The sequence below is a fragment of the Orycteropus afer genome, unplaced genomic scaffold, assembly GCF_000298275.1.
Source record: "Orycteropus afer afer isolate SDZICR_OR568_19922 unplaced genomic scaffold, OryAfe1.0 scaffold00038, whole genome shotgun sequence".
In the NCBI taxonomy this organism is placed as follows: domain Eukaryota; kingdom Metazoa; phylum Chordata; class Mammalia; order Tubulidentata; family Orycteropodidae; genus Orycteropus; species Orycteropus afer.
Window position 1 is genome coordinate 10356788 of NW_006921625.1, and position 20281 is coordinate 10377068.

Below are 20281 nucleotides of genomic sequence, written 5' to 3' on the forward strand. Positions count from 1 at the left end.
CCTTCTTGAGCGTAGTGTTGCGTGTCCATTTTATCCTAGGGGATCATTTGATGCCTTAAACTCAAACCTCACAATAGCCCCTACCTAGGCCAGTTATGATGCAAGAAATGTTTGTGACTGCCCCTTGGTTTCCCATTAAACTGTCTCAGTAACAAACTCTAGGCATTAACATCTCCCATCCTGGCCTATTGGCAGAATACGATCAAAGAATGCGAGACGATGGCTCTCAGAAGAGTGGAAGACCAAGTGCTAACGAGCCAGCAGCCCAAGAAACTGCAGAGGGGGAGTCCAACAAGAAGAAAGGAAAGTCAGTCAGAATACTTAGCACAAACCATCTTTTCCAGAATAACAGGGATCCGTTTTGCCAAGATGACCTCTCCCCAGCTTCACAACTGGAGTGAGTGTAACCTCTACTTCTGGTTCTTTCCTCCCTATCCCTATCACAAAGAAGCCAAGTAGAGTGGCCTGCCCTGTGACTGCAGAAACCCCTGTTCACAGTGGTCTTAGTCTGGCCGATGTAGAATTACCCTTTGTGAGGTTTCTCACTCCAGGTGGGAAAACTAGGAAATCGTTTCTAATGCACCTGCCTCTCTGCCTTCCAGGATATGGACTAAATTCTACAAATCAGACCCACGCATTGCCCTAGGGAAATACTCCCCCTTGGAAAAAGAGGTCCTGGTAAGTGCCCTGAGGTCTTCACCTAGGAAGGCCCCACTGACTCCAGGCAATTAGGCTAGGGGGCGCCAGAAGTTACAAAACCACTGTCGACAGAGAAGTCTCCAGGAGATTCATACTGGCTGAGTGGTTTCCACACGTGCACAGCAATAAAGTCTGTTATTTAAAAATCCTCTTGGTGACAGCAAATGACAGAAGCTGCCTTTCGCTTTGATCTCTAACCATGCGCTGGTTGCTCTTGTATACGCTGTCTTGCTGAGGCCTCACAGTGAGCCTGCAAAGTCAAGAACATTCTTTTGAATCCATTGTAGGTAAGAAGTAGAGATCGTGTTGGCAAAACGGATCCCCGTTATTCTGGAAAAGATGGCTTGTGCTAAATATTCTGACTGACTTTCCTTTCTTCTTGTTGGACGCCCCCTCTGCAGTTTCTTGGGCTGCTGGCTCGTTAGCACTTGGTCTTCCAATCTTCTGACAGCCACCGACCCCCATTCTTTGATCTTACTCTGCCAATAGGCCAGGATGGGAGATGTTAATGCCTAGAGTTTGTTACTGAGACAGTTTAATGGGAAACCAAGATCTACCCTCTTTCCTCACTGCATGGGTGATCTACACACTTGGCAATGGAGGGGGCACTGGCCAAGAACCATTTCTTCTGTGGGTGCCCACTGCGCCTATGTCATTGCAACTTTAACAATCTCCTTCCCATTGCCAGCGTCTAGGTGGTGTTCACACCATAGCAGCAAGAAAGTTCTTGGCTTCTAAGCAAGAGGAAGAACGGAAGATGCTCAAGGAGCTCCAGCTGCTGTCCTCAGACTACAAACGGGTGATTGAATATAAAAGACAAAACTCATGTCCTTGCCCTGTCTGTGGACCCTTGGAAAAAATATGGACGGCAAAGGTGATTGTGCCCCCAGAGAAGTTTAAAATGCCACAGCGAGAGAAGACCAACATCAGCAAGCACATCGACAGGATGCAGTTTGCTCGTGCCCTGAGAAACAGGCAGGTTTCACCCAACGTGGAGAGGTTTGGGAACTCTTCATTTTGGTCAGGAGCGGGCGTGGGCCCTGTGGCAAAAGACACGGCCAGAGAAGAGGGGAATGACTTTGACGTGAGTTATTGTGCGAGTAACGAGCAGGAGGAGAAAGGGACAGAGAGGAAAGCCACAGAAAGACATGAGATAAAAATGGATGTCATTTTCAAGTCAGAAGAACAGAAAAAGAGCTTAGTATGTAACATAAATGAACGGAGACCATTCCTCCCCACGATGAAGCTGGAGCGGTGCATCACGGGCCCAACGAACAGGTGCCTGTTTCATTTTTCTGAATTCCCTGGAGATCTGATGCTAATGAACCAAGATTTTTTATCGCGGGGAGTCCGCCCCAGTGACGCGATGAAGGCCTGCCCCCTGAGAAGACGGCGCATCTGGGATGAGCACAGGCGCAAAGCTGTTTCTCACCATTATTAAAGTGTGTTGATTGCCCAGGCTAACCAAGCGTCCTGGTTCGCACTAGTCCTGCCAGCTCTATCCAGGCTTCTCCCCAGCCCCTCTTCTGTTAGGATCTTGGCATCCTGTGCTGGACCTCCGGGGCTCCTCAGGGTAAGACCTAGCTACTGAGATTTCCTGGTTTTACGCAACTCTTGGTTCTCAGCTCCCACCCTCATCCTTAGCCTGGAGCTTCCCTGGATGTCAGACTCCCCTTCATGTCCCACTCCTATTGGAGCCTAGATCAGTTACCTGTTGTTGTGAAACAAATCGCCCCAAAACTTAATGGCTTAAAACAACAACCATTAATCTAGCTTAGGATTCTGCATTAGCAATTTAGGCTGGGCTCACTGGGGTGGTTCTGGTCCTAGCCAAACTCCCTCAGATATCTGAAGCCAAGTGCTGATCAGTTAAGTGGCTCTCTGGTTGACTATCAGCTAGGTTGATGGGGGTGCGTGGGCCACAGGCTTCCAGGAGGCCATCCTGGGCTTATTTGTATAGTCATTGCAGGGTCTAAGAGAGTGAGGAGAAGTTTACAAGGTCTCTTGATGCTAAGGCTTGGAACTGGTGTACCATCACTTCTGCTACGTACAGTTGGCTAAAGAAAGTCAAAGGCCAGCCCAGGTGGTGAGGAGATGGATCTCATCTCTTGATGAGAGGAGTTGCAAAATCATATTGTAAAGGGCAGGGACAGAGAGAGGAAGAAACAGCTGGAATCCTTGTTGCAATCAATCTGCTACCGAGATCCTGGACTGGAACCAGCCTACAGCCCAGGTGGGGTAAAAACCCTATCCAGGAGGAGGCTGCCCAAGCTTACAGGTAAAAAAGATCCACTCCCTGCTCCCCACTTCCTCACTAGGCAACCGGCACGTTCCTAGCCCGATCACTATGCTGCCCGCCTCTTCGATGCAGCCAGGGCATCCACAATCATCCCCAACCAGTCACCTGTGTCGCTACACGGCAGGCCCAGCTGGAATATGCACACTTTTGGGGGCTTGTCAGAAAGAGGTGTCAAGGGTCTCTGAGGTCAATAATTGCCACACCCTTTAGGCTCTGCCTATGCAGCTGCCTTAAGGAGCTCTGGTAGCATAGTGCCTAAGGCACTTGACTGCTAACCAGAAGGCTGGCGGTTCAAACCCACCAGCCACTCCTCGGAAGGAAGGTTGGGCATTCCCACTTCCGTAGTGATACTGCCTCGGAAACCCAAGGAGGGGTCGCTATGAGTCGGGGCTGACTCGATGGCAAATAACAACAACAACGTGCATCTGCCTTAGGGATGTGATCTGCTTCCAGCATATAAGGAGAAGCATTGGGAACAGTCTTTGAGCTTTTTGGCACATTTGGACCCTGCATGTAGCTGAGTCTTCATTCAGCAGCCTACTGTGTTTCCTGCCGATCTTGGGACTGTCTCTGGACTTGAACTGGTGACCTGCAGTGTTGTTTGGTAGTCTTGGGACTGTACCATTTTATTTGTTAACCTTAGGTTTGTCAGCTTCAGTAGCCAGCAACTGCATGAGTTAAGAGAAGCCTCCAGCTTCAGTAGGCTGGGAGCAAGAAGTAGAGAGAGCTGAAGCCCAAGGTCAAGTGGCCTTCACCCGCCCCCTAGAGCTGGCACTTGGAACTCGGACTTCTAGCCTCCTAAACTGCAAGAGAATAAACTCCTGTTTGTTAAAGCTACCCATTTGTGGTATCTTCTGTTAGCATGGCACTAAAGAATTAAAACAGGCCCCCAACTGAATTATAAGTATCTTAAGGATAAAAATGTTCATTGCAATTTTCAGTGTGTAACAAACTGTTAAATGAACATACATTTGTTGTAGGTCATCTCTCTTCCCACTTCCTCCCCATAGTTACCTCTTCCCTGTGTCCTTCCCTCCCATGCACCCCTGTCCCTCCCCCCGCTATCTCCCTGTGCAAACACTGCCCTTCTGTTTTCCCAAGCTCCAAGGAGTGTATCTACGTGATGTCAATGTTCAGCCCATATGCCTGTCTATTGTTTGCCTGGAAGCCACAGGAGTGAGTTCAGTTCTAGATCTGAAGGGTAACTAGGGACCATAGTCTCAGGGGTCTCACCAGGCTCTATCAGACCAGCATACCTGGTCCTTTTTTATGACTTTGAGTTTTGCTCCACATTGTTCTCCCTCTCTGTGCAGGATCTCCTGGAGTCCTTTGGGGGGCAGCCCTGTGGTGCTGCTCCCTCCTCGGCACCCACCATCTGCAGCTCACTGTCTCCACACTATGACTCAGCACCTCAGGGGAATGGGTGGCTCAGCTCCTGCCATTGCAAACCACAGGCAGAGCTGATTGGGTCAGAATTTGCCTCGCTCTAGAGGCAGGGGGGACAGAGCCTGAGGGGACCCACAGGGAGGCATGGAAGGGGGCCCTTCACATGCCACCAGGCTCTGACCCACCCACTAGGTGCCACTCCATAGGGTCTTCTCACCACAGCCCCACATCCTGAGTGACCGCTTTGATCTGTTCCAAACCAGCACCTGAGTGCCTTTACCCCGCTGTGCCCCTAGAGTCAGAGCCAACCTGGCACAACCACCATGGCCCACCTGGGTTTAAGGTGGGCACTGCTCACATCAAAGCCTGGGGGCACTTGTGGGGTCTCTCCTCGCCTAGGTAATGCTACCCACCAAACCGGCTGAAACCAGCTGCTTCCCATGGTGTATAATGTTACCTCTACTACCACTGCCATCCAGTCAATCCCACTCCCAGTGACCCTGTAGGATAGAGCAGACCTGCCCCACAGGGTTTCCATGGCTGTAAATCTTCATAGGAGCACACTGTCTCATCTCTCTCCCACCAAACGGCTGGCGAGTTCAAACTGCCAAGCGTTTGGTTTGCAGCCAAGTGCTTAACCACTGCGCCACCAAGGGCCCTCAATGTAAAGGTAATGAGTACATTTCAACAAAGTGGCGACCGTGGGGATTTCTGCCAAGCTCCCCCTGTGCATTTGTCCCTGTCCTGGTGAACTGTGGGCAGTGCTGTGTTGGGAAATTATACCACCAGGCTCTCTGGGCAAGAAGAGGGAGCCTCTCCAAGCACATGCACACTGATGCTGTGGGTCCCAGGCCAAACATCATCCATCAAGGGAAGACGCTGGGGTCAAGGCCACTGCCTCTGGAACAAACGGCCCTGGGCTGGAGCCACCCTGACTGGCGTGTGCTGGGAATCACTGGAGGCCAGCAAATCGAATCAGGACTCTGAGTCCCCGCTTTCTGCAGGGTTCTGTGCTGACCACTGCAGGGTCCTTGACAAGCAGGGAGAGGCAGGGGCTCCAGGGGTCCCTGGGCAGCCTGCAGCCTGGGGTACGGGCGGGGAGAAGAGGGAGCTGAGTAATAGCACTGTTGGAGACCAGGATAAAATTCGGTTTCTTTAAAGGGAAGCAGGACAGTGCCAGGCTTTTACAAGAGTTCTTCATTATAGCTAAAATTTACTGGGGCACGGGAGGCAGGGAGGCTGGTGCCTGGCTCCTCATGTGTGTCACCTTAGAACTGTGCCCCACAGGGTTTCTGTGGCGGGTTTGTCAGACGTATCCTGCCAGCATTTCTGCCGAGCTACCTCCAACCTTCATTTAGCGGCTGAGTGCAAAAGCTGTGGAACAGCTTCCTACGTGACTGGTGGTGTTGGATGCTACCTATTGCTTTTGACTGGCAGTGACCCCGGGCGACAGAGTAGAGCTGCCCCACGGGGTTTTCCAGGCAGTAATCTTTAGGGAGCAGATTGCCAGCTCTCTCTCCTGCAGAGCCAGTGGGTCGCTGGGAGCTGAGTTGGAACCACCAACTTTTCCGTTAGCAGCTGAGCTCTTAACCGTTGTGCCACCAGGGCTCCTTGGGACAGATTACTACCGGCGCCTAAAAGGAACCCACAGCTGGCAGTTCAAACCCACCAGCCACTCCTTGGAAGGAAGATGGGGCAGACTACTTCCGTAGTGATACTGCCTCAGAAACCCAAGGAGGAGTCGCTATGAGTCGGGTCTGCACGTAACACCACCAACCAGGCCCAAAAGGGCACAGGGCTTGGGCCCCACACCCTCTAGTGTCTGCAAGTGGAGTGGCAGGAAGGTGAGTGGACAGAGAGGCTGGTCTTGGGGGGAGGGCACTGAGGTCCGGCTCTGTTCCCAGAAGGGAAAAGGTGGCACAACTCAGAACAGATGCCATGCGACCCAGCCTGCTGTGCCCTGACCCTTGGGGCGTAGCCTCTGGGTGTCAGTCATTCCACTGAGGGAGGGTCACTTGACAGCCGGAGGCGGTCTGCAGCTCTGAGCAAGTCCTGGAGTCCCGGCGTCGAGGGGAGAAGTGCAGAGGGCGGCGCGGCCCCCACAGTGCACCCCCACACCCGCCGTGTCGGTGCCCGCGTCCTGCATGCCCAGGGTTCGGCCTTGCTCACAGCCTCATCCAAAGCCGTGGCCCTGGGCATTCCCTGCCCCAGGGGCCGCACCTGCTGCCTCCGCCTGCCTCCTGCCGCCGGGGTCTCCTCTCACACAGACTCATCTGCCCCAAGAGTTGCCGCCCTGCCAGCGTCCTGTTGGCCGCTGTCTACCTGCCTCCACACCTGCAGGGGATGTTGGTTCGGCCCATCTGGTGGCACCCTCTTCCCCTGAGATGCACAGGTCCCCCTGTGCCAGCTGGTGGTGCTGACAGCCACTGCGCGCTAACCGGTTGGGGCGAGAGAAGCCCGGTTCCCACCTAGCCCCATGCACACCTGTTCCTTGAACAGACAGCCATGGAGCACCTGCCGGGAGCACGGCCCTGGGCTGAGGAGAGGGCCATTGCCTCCTCCCATGGAGGGCAGCTAAAAGCCTGTGGCCGAGAGCAAGTGTCGATCTGTGAGAGGTGCCTGGTTCCTGGCTTCCAGCCTCAGGTGAAAGAGGATCTAGAGGGGAGTCAGGAGCGCCAAGCCTGCCCTTGATAACCAGAGGGCCATTGTGACTCCTCTCTGCTCCCACAGGGCCCAATGCTTGAAGCAAGCACCATTTGAATGAATGAGTGAATGAATGGACTCAGGGCCATTTCTGGGTCCCGGGACTCTGCTCCTCGTTGCAGTTCTCGGTTATCTGTTGTGGTATTTTCCTCCTGCGATGTCTACTGCAAATTCTGAACGCCAGCTCCAGACTGTCACTTCTCCCCATCTGCCCGGAGCCCTCCGGCCCTGGCCAGGTCCTTGCGTTCCATTCCCTCGTTGCTTTCCTCAGGGCAGCCTGGTGGTCACAGGGGACCCTGGAGGCTTTCCCTCACTTCCCCAGCCTAGGAGGGCAACAGTGAATATGGGCGGTGACCACAGGGAGAGTGGAAAGCCCCATGACTCTGATCCACAAAGGCAGCGGAGTCCCTGGGACCCTGAGACCCTGGCCCTGGCAGGACTCAGGGGCTCCCTCATACCCCATGGTGGCTCAACGTGTCTTACTGAGGCCCTAAGTCACTTCTCTGTGGGAATTCTCCATGCCCTCATCCCCGGGGTTCCACTGCCCCACCAGTCTCGCCCACTCAAGTAAAATCTCTGAGTTTGGCTCATCTTAGTGGCCCCCTCTTAGATCCTCAGACTGACTCAGGGGGCAAGCATTGGCATTGCCAGGAAAGCTTGCCAAAGTTCCCATTCCCACTGTACCTAACCCAGGGCCCCAGGATCTGCCTTCTCTCCCTCCTCCCAGAAAACTCACTGCCTGCTTGGAACCCACCCCATCCCTTTGTTCCTTTTGAGCTCTCGGGGCCACCTGTCGACCCATTTCTCCCTGGAGAACTCATGTAAACAGACCTCGTGCTGGCCCACCTGAGGGGCCACGTGGAGTCTGCTCTTTCCCAGACCCTCCCTGTCCCACAGTCTGGATATAATGTCTAAAGCCAGTAGACACGGGTTCTGGGAGAAATGGAGGTGGTCATCTTTAATCTAAAATTACGGACACTGAAAATGATGGCTCAGTTAGCCTTCTCTTTCTCTCGCCTTCATCCTGTATTTCCTGCTCCAGGCAGGATTAAAACATCCCACGGACTCTGGGAGAATGGCGTCTCTATTCCCTAGAAGGTTCTAGAAGCCACAGGGCAGCACCCCTGCTGTCTCTATCATTCCTTCCCACAGCCCACCCTCCCTGTGTGCCTAACATGAAGGCTGGGTGACCCACTGGGACACACTGACCAAATCAGCACCGCTTTGAGAAAGCATCTTTATTCCGTTTGCCCCAAGAAGAAAAAGCTCAGATTTACTCTATAGGCTTGTTCACGAAGGTTGGAAGAGAAAGCCCATCTAGAGAGAGTCCTGAAGCTGACAGGGTTGGGCGCACCATGGCGTGGAGGACTGGAGATGCTAGCACTTGCTCACCTGGGACCTCTCGCCCTAGCACCTGGCCTGTGAGTCTGGGAAAACCTGGCTGCCAGCTCCCTTCACCCCATCCCAGCCCTCCCCACCATGTGCTTGAGTGTTGTGGGGCACCAAGTTCTGCACGCTCAATTCTTCCTTCCTTCCTCCGGCGTCCGAGCACAGAGACCAGTGTCCAAGAGCCAGCGCTGTGTCCTCCTGGCTTCACATTTTATAGCTCAGAGGTCGGCCACCAGTGGCGCGTGCCCTCCTCCCCAGCATGAAGGCTGCCACGACCAGGACCACGACCAAGAAGACCCCCGCAGAAATGGCAGCTGTGCTGGGATAGTGTCCCTGGGAGCTGACTGGCTTGTCGCCACCAGCCACGGACAGGTCTAGGGAGGAGACGAGATTGCAGGAATGGATTGGGATGCAAGAGCCAGGGAGAGACACAGGGTAAGTGTTGTACCCCAGTGTCAGGGGGACAGTGGTGGGAACTTGTCTGGTGAGTGGGGCTAGACGAGGAAAAGTAATGGAGGGAGGGGCGTCCCAAGGGGGAAACTGAGGCAAGACCCCAGATGGCTGTGAGGGGAGGGGAGGTTACTGAGCTGAACATCAGAGCTGGTCTCTGAGAGAACCAGTCTGGCCCAGTGGTGCCATGTGGATGACAAGAGAGAGAGATTTAGGCATTTTAGGCTGGTTGGGAAACTATTGCAAGGGGTCCCAGGGCCAGGCTACTGTGGCAGTGGGGCAAGTAGGAGGAGGGGGAAGTGAGGACTATCCATCTGCCCCTTCACCCCGTCCCGCTTTTCTGCTGCCTTCTCCTCCAGCGCTCCCACCCCATGGGACACACGACCCTACAGGCAAACCTCGCAGACATTCCAGGTGTGGTTACAGACCACAACACAACAAGTGGACGTCTCAGTAAAGCAAGTCACACGATTTGTTTGGTTTCCCAGTGGGTATCAAAGTTCCATTCACCCTAGACTGAAGTCTGTTAAGTGTGCCGCGGTATGTGAAAACGTTGGAAATGTTGTGAGAATGGCCAAAATGGGACACAGAGACAGGAAGTGAGCATGTGCTGTGGCAGAAATAGGGCTGATGGACTTGCTCCGTGCAGCGTTCCCACAAACCTTCAATTTGCAAAGCACGCAACATCTGCATCTGCGAAGCGCAGTAAAGCGAGGTGACCCACAGCCACTGCTTTCCCTCCCCACTGGAGTGTGAGCGCCGCGAGGGCAGGGGTGGTATCTGGCTCTGCCTGGCTGTTGCCTTCTGATTCGCGGCGACCGCATGTGTGTCAGAGAACTGTGCTCCGGAGAGTTTTCCATGGCTGGGTTTTCAGAGGTGGATCTCAAGGCCTTCCTTCCAAGGGGCCTCTAGCTGGATTTGAACTGCCAACCTTTCAGTAGCAGTCATGTGTGTTAACCATTCATACCACCCTAGCACATGTTAGGGAGCTCTGGTGGCATAGTGGTTAAAGCATTTGGTTGCTAACCAAAAGGTCAGCAGTTCAAACCTACCATCTGCTCTGTGGGAGAAAGATGAGGCAGTCTGCTTCTGTAAAGATTTGTTGTTGTTGTTGTTATGTGCCATTGGGTCGGCCCCGACTCATAGCGACCCCTCCTTGGGTTTCCGAGGCAGTTTCACTACGGAAGTAGGAATGCTCAACCTTCCTTCAGCTTCGGAAACCCTAAGGGGCAGTTCTACTCTGTCCTCTAGGGGCGCTGTGAGTCGGAATGGACTCAATGGCAGTAGGGTTCTTTTTCGCACATACTAGGCTTACAGTAAATATGACTGAATGCGTGAATCAGTGAGGAAAGGGGATGTGGGGACCATCTTGATACGGGGCGTGCAGGAGAGAGCGCTGCCATAGATGCTCCATAGAGGGCAGACAGCTTTTCACTAGTTTAGCCAAATTATTGTTTGTTTTTAAGGAGACTTCAGAGGATGTTTTTAGTTTAAGTTTTAAAGATGATCTCAGGGCAATAGTCCCAGGGGTTCACCCATTCCTTGTGGCTCCAGAAAGTCTGGAGGCTGTGAGAATTTGAAATATATAATCTGCTGAACAGTGCTTGGAGGTAAGTATTGGCCCTTTTATTACATAGATGAGGAGTGTGAGGTCCTGGGAGTTCAGAGTGCACAGGGTGAGGGCATCAGGGCCATCTGCCTCCCGGGACAGCTCTCTCCTGACCAAACGCTCTACATGGCCCCACAGATCAAGAGCCCCCAGGGAAGACGGGACCCGTGTCTCATTCAACTCTGCATGGCCAGGCCTAGCACAAGTGGGCACGCAATTTGGGTCGAAACAGGAAACCAGTGGAGACATTCCAAACCCCTTTAGGGCTCATGGGGCTGGGCCTGGTGGGCAGTGGGCTCAGAGGGCAACCACTCACCCAGACTCCGCTTCTCTGGGGCCTGCAGCCGGATGGGGCCCAGGATGACATCTACCTTCTCCTGGTAGGCGCCCACGCCCCTCTTGGACCTCACCACACAACCCCTATAGCACCGTGAGGAGTAGTCGTAGGCCCTGCACACCACCATCTGACACTGCAGGTACACGGAGGGGAAGCGGTTGAGGAAGTGAAAGGAGCTGAATCGGAAGCGAGCAATGCCCGGGGCCGGCTGGGAGTAGGATCGGTACGTTTCGTCTTTCACACACCTGGAAGAAGAGAAGAGCAGCCGTTAGAGCCACTCAATGGCAGTGCATTTGGCTTTGGAGATACACATAGATCCTAGAATTGTGAACCTTTGTGTTGGAAAGAAGAAATCATGCCCTCATTGCATCTATTTCAGTCCTCTGCTTGACATAAATCCATAAGTCACTACTATTTGTAGAAAAGGGTCTGGTTGCCTTCTCTCCCCCATTTTCGCTGCTAAGGGCTACCTGTGCCTAGACTGTGAACGAGGTGCACCTCATCACCTGTTTCCTGAAGGGACTAACGCACATCCATCCAAACGTGCTTGGACAGAGGTGCTGTCCAGAGTCAGTCTCTCAGGGATGGGTGCCATTTAACTCCCGCCCCCAACAGCAGAGCCCTTTCAGATAGCTGGCTACAACCATGTTAGTGTGACTTCTCTTGTGGGGCCATTGCCGCTGAGGGGCTGAGGTCTAGTATAAGCCAAGACAAGGTCTACGTGCCAGCATAGAGACCAGAGAGTGAGGATCAGCAGTTACTCCCCTTGGGTTCTTAGGACCCCTTCATGAATTCAGAAGAGTCAGTGGTCACCTAAGCAGAGTTCTGTCATCCAAGGAAGCTGGCCTGTGGTAGTGCAGCCTAGCCTGGATGCCACTGAGCCCCTCCTGGGCACTACTGCCTCACCTCCATGCCTTCTGAGCTTGATGGGAACCACAGAGTCTGAGAATCACTTTCCTTGGGCCAATGGAAGCCCAGATGACCTCCTACCACTTGTGATAGAACATTCCTTGAAGACCACCTGCTGTGCATGCTGTGCTGGGGTGAGGGGCATCTACTCCTTCATTCTCCCAACAACTTTATGATGTGGGCATGATGACCCCACTTGATAGGTGACAATACTATGGCTCAGAGTCATGCAGCTAGTATGTGGCCAAGCTGGCCTTTCAATCTTGGTCTGCTCAACTCCATCACCAGTGCTTTTTCCACTCCACACACAGCTTTTTAACATAAGGCATGGCTGGGGTTTGGTCACTTGGGATCTAATCCCAGTTTTTTAGCTAATCTGCTGGTGACCACTGGAGTGTGTGTGAGGGGAGTCCTTCAATTCCCCAGATACTTGTTTCCCTCTTCATTAATCAGAGATGAAGCCCTTGTAATCAGGGATGTGGTCAGAACAGAGCACAAAAGAGCTTCAAAAGGTGAGAGCCATAGCGTGTTACTTTGGTGAAAGGGCATCTGGCTAAGACTGGGCTGCTGGGCAGTTCAATTAACTAGAATCCCCAGCCCTCAAGCCCCAAGTCTACTCAAGTTTGAGTCACTGGGTAAAGATCTAAGTCCACTCCATAAGAACATTCCTTACCCACTCCTGATTAGGTCATAAGTCAGAGATGTAAAGTCATTGGGATATGGCGATGCCACACAGGTGTCCACAAACAAGGCCAGGGAGGAATCAGAATGATGGATTTCTGCCTGAAGGTATAAATCCTGGTTCAAGTCCACATAGTATGGGGAGCTCGTCACAGGATAGGAGAATGAAGGGGATGTATAAAAGGAGATGTTCACGTCGAAATTGCCATATTGGATTTCCTTGACCTCAATGGTGTCATTAGCAATGTACATTGTGTCAACCCAGGTGTCCTTCAGCATTCTGCAGATGACATGAATGTGCAGGTCCTTCTTCCTTTTGATGATGCCACTTGGCGTGGTTGCTTTCAGGAAGTTGGAGTAGGAGATGGTATCATTGTCTACCTAGGAGACGAAGGCAGGAGAGTGGAGTCAGGCGAATGCCACTTGCTAAGGAATCACATTGCTGATGTGGGTACAAACGAGAGGAAAGGGGCCCAATGACACTCCCCAAACCCTCCTAGCTCCAACAAAGATGGCACATGCCTACTGTCATAGCCAGGCCAAACATCCAGCCTAACTGAAAGACTCTCTCCTTTACATGTATCACTTCCTCTGCTCTACGATGGGAGACCATGGTGTGGATCAGATGTTGGGGTGTCCTGGGTGCTCCTCTTGGTGGCAAGGTGTGGGTGGATCTGGATAACCCCTGTCCTGCTTTGTGACTAAACTGAGTTTGACTCCATGGCTCAGGGCTTCTTTTGCTTGTTCTGGTTCATTCTCAGTGCTGTTGAGAGGTTCTGGGGGAGCCCAGTGGGAGGCAGTCCCATACTTGTGAGAGGGGGGCTTGGTGAAGTCAGTGCTCATTGTATGTTATTTGATTGGGATCTGCTGCAGCTTGGTGTCTGAAGCTGCAGGAGTTACAACTGTTGCCTGCCCCTGACCTCCAGGGTAGGGACTTCTCAGAGACTCAGATGGACACTGGGTGAGCCGTGGCAATATTGGAGCATCCTGCCCCACCCCTTTTACCCCTTTTGCCATGGGGCCATTTCTTCCTGTGCCTTTAACTGAGCAGCCAATTTTTTTTTTTTTTTTTTTAACTTTCTATTGTGATTTGGGTAAAAGTTTACAGAGCAGATTCATTTTCCATACAGCACTTCATACACATTTTGTTTCATGACATTGACTGCAATTCTCCACAATGTAACAGCTCTCTTCCCATCTCCTCCCTGTAGTTGTGTCCTTCCCTCCTATGAACTCCTGTCCCCCGAGCTATCTCCCAGTACAAACACTGCCCTTCTGTTCTCCCATGATTGATGGCTCCAAGGAGTGTATCTACCTGATGTAAATGTTCACCCCATATGCCTGTCTATTGTTCAGGTGGAAAGGGGTGAGTTCAGTTCCAGTCCTGAAGAGTAACTACAGGCCATAGTCTCAGGGATCTCACCAGGTCCTATCAGACCACCAAACCTGGTCTTTTTTTGAGCACCCAATTATTAAGAACATAGGTCTTTCATGCCATATAATGTGGCCTTTCCAGAGATGAGACCTCCCTCCTGGTGGCCTATGAATGTCTCATGGGAAGATGGTGTCTAAACATCTCTCTTTGTCCATGGCTCGGCAAAGAGGCTGGAAATTACGACATCACTGTCAGTGGGATGAGTGAAAGGTACAGGGCCTGGGGGCCCAGCAAAACACTGTCATGATGGAGGATAGAGCACAGGTCAGGGAGCATTTGGTCCAACTGGCCAAGAAGACACAGGCAAACAAGGCCCTGCAAGCTCTATGGTCATGGTCATCTGGCCTGCAAGTCAGGCGAACAGCTGGTGTATTTGCACCACTGACCTTCTGTTGGTAGCCAAATGCCTTACCTACTATACTACTGGAGCTTCTTATGTACAACATTAAAAAAAAAAAAAAAAAAAAACTAAACCCACTGCCATTGAGTCGATTCTGACTCGTAGTGGCCCCTTTTGGGTTTCTGAGGTGGTAAATCTTTATGGAAGTAGATGCCCCCACCTTCCTTCCACAGAGTGGCTAGTGGGTTTGAACCACCAACCTTCTGGTTATCAGTCAATGCCTTAGGCACCACACCACCAGAGCTCCTTGTGTACAACATTAGGTGTCAATAATTGTATTATTTATCCCATTATTGTACCAGGGACAGTGTAGGATCACAAAGATGAATAAGGCATTGGCCCTGCCCTTGAGGCATTCAACTTGTGTAAAAATTACACAGGTAAGATCTCTAGGGATCTCCTTGCTTCCCCTGGGGCTGCTGTCAGGATTGCTGAGGTGCACGGCGCCTGCTCAGCTCACTCTTGGCTGAGCAGTCCTACAGAAACCTGGTCTGCAGAGCTCCCTTCCTCCTGATTTGGACAGAGACCCTCGTCCTCCTCAGCCAGGCTGTGGCACCAAAGAACAGATCTACAGCTTGCTTTGTGTTCATTAGGTGCTCTCGTGGCGCAGTGGTTAACCACTCACCTCCTAAGTGGAAGGTCAGTGGTTCAAACCCACCAGCTGCTCCATGGGAGAAAGATGAGGTAGTCTGCTTCCATAAAGTTCAACTCTGCTCTATAGGGTCACTATGAGTCAGAGTCAACTCCATGTAATGGGTTTCCACTCATTACCTTCTGATGATACTATAATCCCATCTCCTGAGTCCCCAGAATTCAAGACACAAGCCACCTATTACAGTAAGGAAACTCTCTCAGTAGGAACAAGAACAGAAAGCCCCAGGCTTACCTGTTTGGTGGTGCCGCAGCTCGAGTAGGGGATTGTGAATATCACCTGGCTTGCTGTTATCTGGGGTTGACACTGGCGCCCAGTCCAGCCCGGGATGACGAGATCCTGAGGCGAATAGCCCAGGGATTGGAGGTAGCTCCTGCTCACACTGGCTTGCATGTGGCTGGGGAGACACAGCAGCTCTGAAGGACAAGGACAGACAACGCACTCAGCGCCTGAGCATCAGTAAGTCCTGCTGGTGCTCTTCCTATAGAGAGGTGGGCAGATGACGATGGCTGACAAACATGGCCACCATCAGGCAGACCCACACACAACCCTGAGGTGCCCGATGGCTCAAGTCAGCCCCATCTTCACGAGACCCCAAGGACTCAGGCTTTTCTGAGGAGGCATGGAGCCAGGTGTAAAATAAGGGGAATGTCTTGTCAAGTTACAGGTATCCGTTAAGGGAAGAAACACTGCAGTGGGACTGTGGGCATGCCAGGGAGTCAGGCAGCTCTGGGGGAAGTCAGTGAAAAGCTGCCTGTGCACAAGACCTCGGCCATCACCCAGGCTTCAGCCAGTCTGTGAGTCAGGCCCTGGAACAACTCAGAACGTGACCACGCAGCCTCTGCTAAATGGTCTGAGTGGCCAGCTCTGCCCTTCCTCAGACAGCTTTGAAGGGTTCAAATGCAATTTCTACACACAGGTCCTTGCTCTGTGTGCTCGGAACCAGGAGGAAGGTTACCACAGATCTCATCCACTTCTCACTGAGTCCCCCAGCAGCCCTGCCAGCTAATAGGGAAACTGAGGCTCAGAGACAGTAGTAACCCATCGCAGGCACTGTCAGGATTTGACCCAAAGCTGTGTGACCCAAGCTCCATGTTCCTTCCACGACCCTGAGTGACGTCTATATGGCTCACACCTGCTGCTCCCTTTCCATATACAGGAGAGGGGCCCCACGCGCTCCTCCTCATCCCTCCCTTCTGCCCTCCCCTCTCCCCCTCCCTCCTTCCCTCTCTGTCTCCCTCTTTGTCTCTCCTGAGCCCTCCTCCCTCCAGAGTAAGCGTCCTTCACCCCTTTCCCTCATCTCTCAGCTACATGCCCTTCCTGCGAGCATGTTGCAGCCAGTGTGTCTGGTAACGGAGCTGCCATGAGGGAACAAGGGCTGGGTGGCTCTGACTAGCCCAGAGTAAACAGGGCTGCTGCCATCCTCGTCTGTTTCTGTGAAAGGAAGCCAACCGTGAGAAGTAACGAGTCACACAGATCCCTGACAGTCCTCCGAAACAATTGCCAGTTCTCCAGTCTGCCCCTCCTCCGCTGGCCAACTGCAGACAGAGTCCTGTGAGTGCCACACATTGCAAAATATTTTTTCCTGTTGCTGAAAACATCACCTCACACCTTCTACTTAGTGTCTGCTCACACGGTGACCCAACAGACCACCGTCAGCCCTTTGTGGCTCTTGACCTGGTTTCTGGACAGCCAGATTCCAAGCCCCACTGCTGATGGCCCCTTTGAGCTCCTTCCTTTTCAACGCCCAGCCGGCCAGGCAGCACAGGCTGTCAGTGACCTGGCCCGCGCTGCCAAGCTCCAGCACAGGGCGACTCACTGGTGCTGTCGTCGGAGGGGCTCGAGTAATACTCGGCCCGGAAGCCTCTCCTCGTGACGCTGCCGTCACTGACAAAGCGGACAGACATGAAGTTCGAAGAGGAAGTGAAGGAGCCGCTGCCGTCACAAACCCGGGCGATGAGCGGGGAGCTGTGGTAGGGGCCGTCAAAGACTTCGATGTAGTCATAGCGGCAGCCACCTTCCAGCCTGCGGGGACACCAGCAGTGGAGCTGAGGGTCAGGCCTCAAGGAGGGGGCCCACCTTCCCTGGCAAAGTTGGTAAGTGAACAAATGAAGGTAATAAACCCCAAAAAACCAAACCAGCTGCCATTGAGTCGGTTCTGATTTATGGCGACCACCTGTGTCAGAGTAAAGCCCCAACCCCATGGGGTTTTCAGTGGCTGGGACCTTTCAGAAGGATATTGCCAGGTTTCTTGTCCAAGGCACTGCTGGCTAGATTCAAACTTCCAACCTTTGGTTAGTAGCTGGGCACTGCACCATTTGCACCACCCAGGTAATAGACAGGCTCACATTGAGTGGGGTTTCATTTCCGTGACCTGCACACATGGTTTCTGGCCCTGCCTTTGGGGTCACACATATGAATTGGACATCCTCTCTCCTGACAGCCCTCTACTGAACTTTTGTGTGAATAACAATCACACGTGTCTTCTATGTTGTTTGCCAATCACTCCCTCCTTACTGGAGGCATTTTTGTAAGTGTTGCTATGCCTTTTTTTTTTTTTACATTTTGCTGTTAAAAAAAAAGCATAGTGCATTTACAAAATACCTGGGGGTCGGGGGGAGAGGTAGAAGGCATGTGTTATTCGTTTAAAAATACAGTACCCCTTGAGAGGAAGGGAACATACACTGCCTAAAACGCATGAGTCCCTAGTGATGGAAAGAATGGAACGAATTGGTGTAGGCAATGCACTGAACTTCTCCAAAACTCAGGTATTTACAAAGGCTAAGTGACCCATTCATGCCTTGGCTATTGCGAGAATCAAAGAATCAAATGGAATAATTAACTGTGTGTGTGTGTATTGGGGGGAACCAGTCACTGTTGAGTTGATTCCAACTCACAGCAACCCCATGTAGTCAGAGTAGAACTGGGCCCCGTATGGATTGGCTCTCAGCCCAACAGCAGAAAGACCTACACACAGAACACCTATCCCAAGGCGACGGACCCACCTACTCTAGGGAGTGACTTCCTGTGACCACACCTCAAATTAGTGACAGAGTTGGGACTTGAAACCAGGGCTTTTGTTCCCTCCAGGGCTCCTGTCCCTACCCTACCCCATGGATTGTCCCTGTGCTAGGCTAAAATTGAACCCATAATAAAAAACGCCAACTGACAGACATCTCTTGTGACATTCTAATGACCACTTATTCCCTTTTCAAATGCCTAAGTGGTCCCTCTGCTTTCTGCCCTGGCACACTTACTGGACATCTCTGAAGATGACGGTCACACGGTAGTTGTTCTGGACTTCAATGTCCCAGACACACCTGGCATTGTTCGGATAGTTTTCGGGATAGAAGGGGCTAGAAAACTGTCCAGAGCTTTGGGATAGGAAGCCTCCGCAGGAATAATTTGCTGTTAGAACAAAATCAAATTGCCGCTAAGTCAAGCTGCAAGTCCCCTGGGGACGTTTCTGTAAACAATTTCGAAGACAGAACCCCAACAGAAATGAGAGAGGCCTGTCTGGGACCTCACACGATCTCTTAAAAGGGGGTGGCATGGGATGAGGGGGACCCCCTTCCATAGGGGAGGCTACCCCCCAGCATTCTCACTGTCCCTCCACAGTGTCACCGTCACCGAGGGAAAGAGCATTTCCGGGGATGTTGGCCACACACTCAGAAGGGATCGCAACTTACTGGTTGGGCGGCTGCTGTTGTAAACGGGAGCTGTGGACAAAGATAAGAAACGGGAATCAGCAGAGCGCGAACCCTCATGTGAATCGCGGACGTGCGCTACCCAGGAGGCATCGGCAGTGGTTCGTCACTGTGACGGATGCACCACTGGAAACGCAGGACGTGAATGGGACACATTTTGTTCAGGCGTGAGACCAGTCTGTAGGAATTCTCTGTGCTTCCTGAGCAAGTGTTTGACCGACCTAAAACCGCTTTGGAAAATAAAGTCTAAATGGATATTGGCAATGGTTGCATGTCGTTACTGTAACTGAATCGTGAAAAATCTTGAATTGGTAAATGATATGTTATATATGTCTTTAAAACAATATAAAAGAAAGTCTGTTAAAAGTAATGATCAGTTTTTCATCATCCATCGGATGCAACTGGTGAGTGCTTGCTGGCTGTGTGCCAGGCACTATGCCCGCTGGGCTACGGGAGGCTCACAGCCTGCAGAGAGGACCAGAGAGGCAGGTCCGTGCAGCGTGATGGGGCCCGTGGAGGGAAGCAGGTAAGAAGAGCTCAGACGAGGAGGGGAGTGGGGGTTAGGTGACCAAGGAGGGTCTGGCAGAAAGGTAGACGGGTGTTCCAGTATTCCAGGCTGAGGAAAGAGCGTGTGCAAAGGGACCAGGGCAGCAGGGCACCTGGCACAGGTATGGACGGAGCAGGGAGGGGAAGGGGAGAGGGAGCTCTGCGACACGGAGTGGAATTGTGTTAGCGACAGGGCTCTGAACCAGTTTGTTCTGGTTCAACCCCCGACTGAGAAGTCTCACTTCCACCCCAGCTCCAGATGGACTGGCCCAGAACCTGCATTTAACGGGATCTGTCACAAGATCTACAACAATCATCGGAGATCCTGCTAAAATGCAGGTTCTGGGTCAGGCCATCTGGAGCTGGGGTGGCAACGCAAATTTTCAGCAGGGGGTCGAACCGGAATGGACTGGTTCAAAGGCCTGACTATGGAGTAGGGGTTTTCCCTCAGAAGACCACGGAGAAACACTCAGAGAGTGACGAGGTCAGGTTGACCTCTGCTTTGCACACAGGTGACTCTGGCTGTATTGTGCAGAATGCATGGGACAGGGCAGCCAGGAGCCACGTGACAGGAAGCTGGGCAGTGAGGAGGAAGTGAGGGTGGGGGTCAGAAAGGGTGGGAAGGGGGCAAGAGAGAGCAGGCAGCCTCACAGGAGGGCAGCTTGGGAACAGGCAATAGAAGCCATTCCATGCTGAGCTCAGCCATGAAGCAGGCCCCGGTCTGGGAGAACAGGAGGGTCCTACACAGAGACCGGAGGCCTCTGATGGAGAGTGAACATCTGAAGAGGAGTAAAATTTTTCAGAGACAGGGTGAGAGGAGCCAGAGACAGGTTCAGCCTCCCTTGTGTTGGGACACATCCCCTCAGAGGGGGCACAGTGGCGGACTTAAAGGGTGAGCATCATGCCCTGAGCAGCCCCCAGAATGGCAGCTGAGAGAGCAGGGGGAGAGGCAGCAGAGGTTAGACAGAAATGACCGTACTTACTGGGTATGGTTTCTGTGGTTTCATGGTTTCCTACAAAGAGAGAGAAGACATGTCGGTCCCAAAAAGATGACCAGAAGGAGTGTATCTTGAATAAGG

At 52.4% G+C, this 20281-nt stretch overlaps 2 protein-coding genes across 2 annotated transcripts in view; one reads left to right on the plus strand and one right to left on the minus strand.

Moving 5' to 3' along the window:
• The first annotated feature begins 209 nt into the window (after positions 1–209).
• Positions 210–2140, plus strand: CUNH10orf120 (chromosome unknown C10orf120 homolog). The gene is made up of 3 exons (XM_007936910.1): positions 210–397; positions 603–678; positions 1388–2140. The coding sequence occupies exons 1-3, from the start codon at positions 210–212 to the stop codon at positions 2138–2140; spliced, it is 1017 nt and encodes a 338-aa protein (XP_007935101.1).
• Positions 2141–8680: 6540 nt separating this feature from the next.
• The window catches only part of DMBT1 (deleted in malignant brain tumors 1), a 21547-nt gene continuing 9946 nt past the window's right edge, over positions 8681–20281 (minus strand). Inside the window, exons 7-13 of the mRNA XM_007936911.1 lie at positions 18639–18668; positions 18207–18357; positions 16769–16974; positions 15184–15365; positions 12455–12843; positions 10852–11117; positions 8681–8850 (exon numbers count right to left, since the gene is read on the minus strand). Of these exons, the coding sequence (XP_007935102.1) occupies positions 8681–8850; positions 10852–11117; positions 12455–12843; positions 15184–15365; positions 16769–16974; positions 18207–18357; positions 18639–18668 (1394 nt within the window). The remainder of the gene's footprint in view (positions 8851–10851; positions 11118–12454; positions 12844–15183; positions 15366–16768; positions 16975–18206; positions 18358–18638; positions 18669–20281) is intronic.

Coding starts and splice junctions, on each gene's coding strand:
- CUNH10orf120 (XM_007936910.1), top strand. CDS start 210: ATGCGAGACGATGGCTCTCAGAAGAGTGGAAGACCAAGTGCTAACGAG. Junction 398..602: donor TCCCCAGCTTCACAACTGGA/GTGAGTGTAACC, acceptor TCTGCCTTCCAG/GATATGGACTAAATTCTACA. Junction 679..1,387: donor CCTTGGAAAAAGAGGTCCTG/GTAAGTGCCCTG, acceptor TCCCATTGCCAG/CGTCTAGGTGGTGTTCACAC.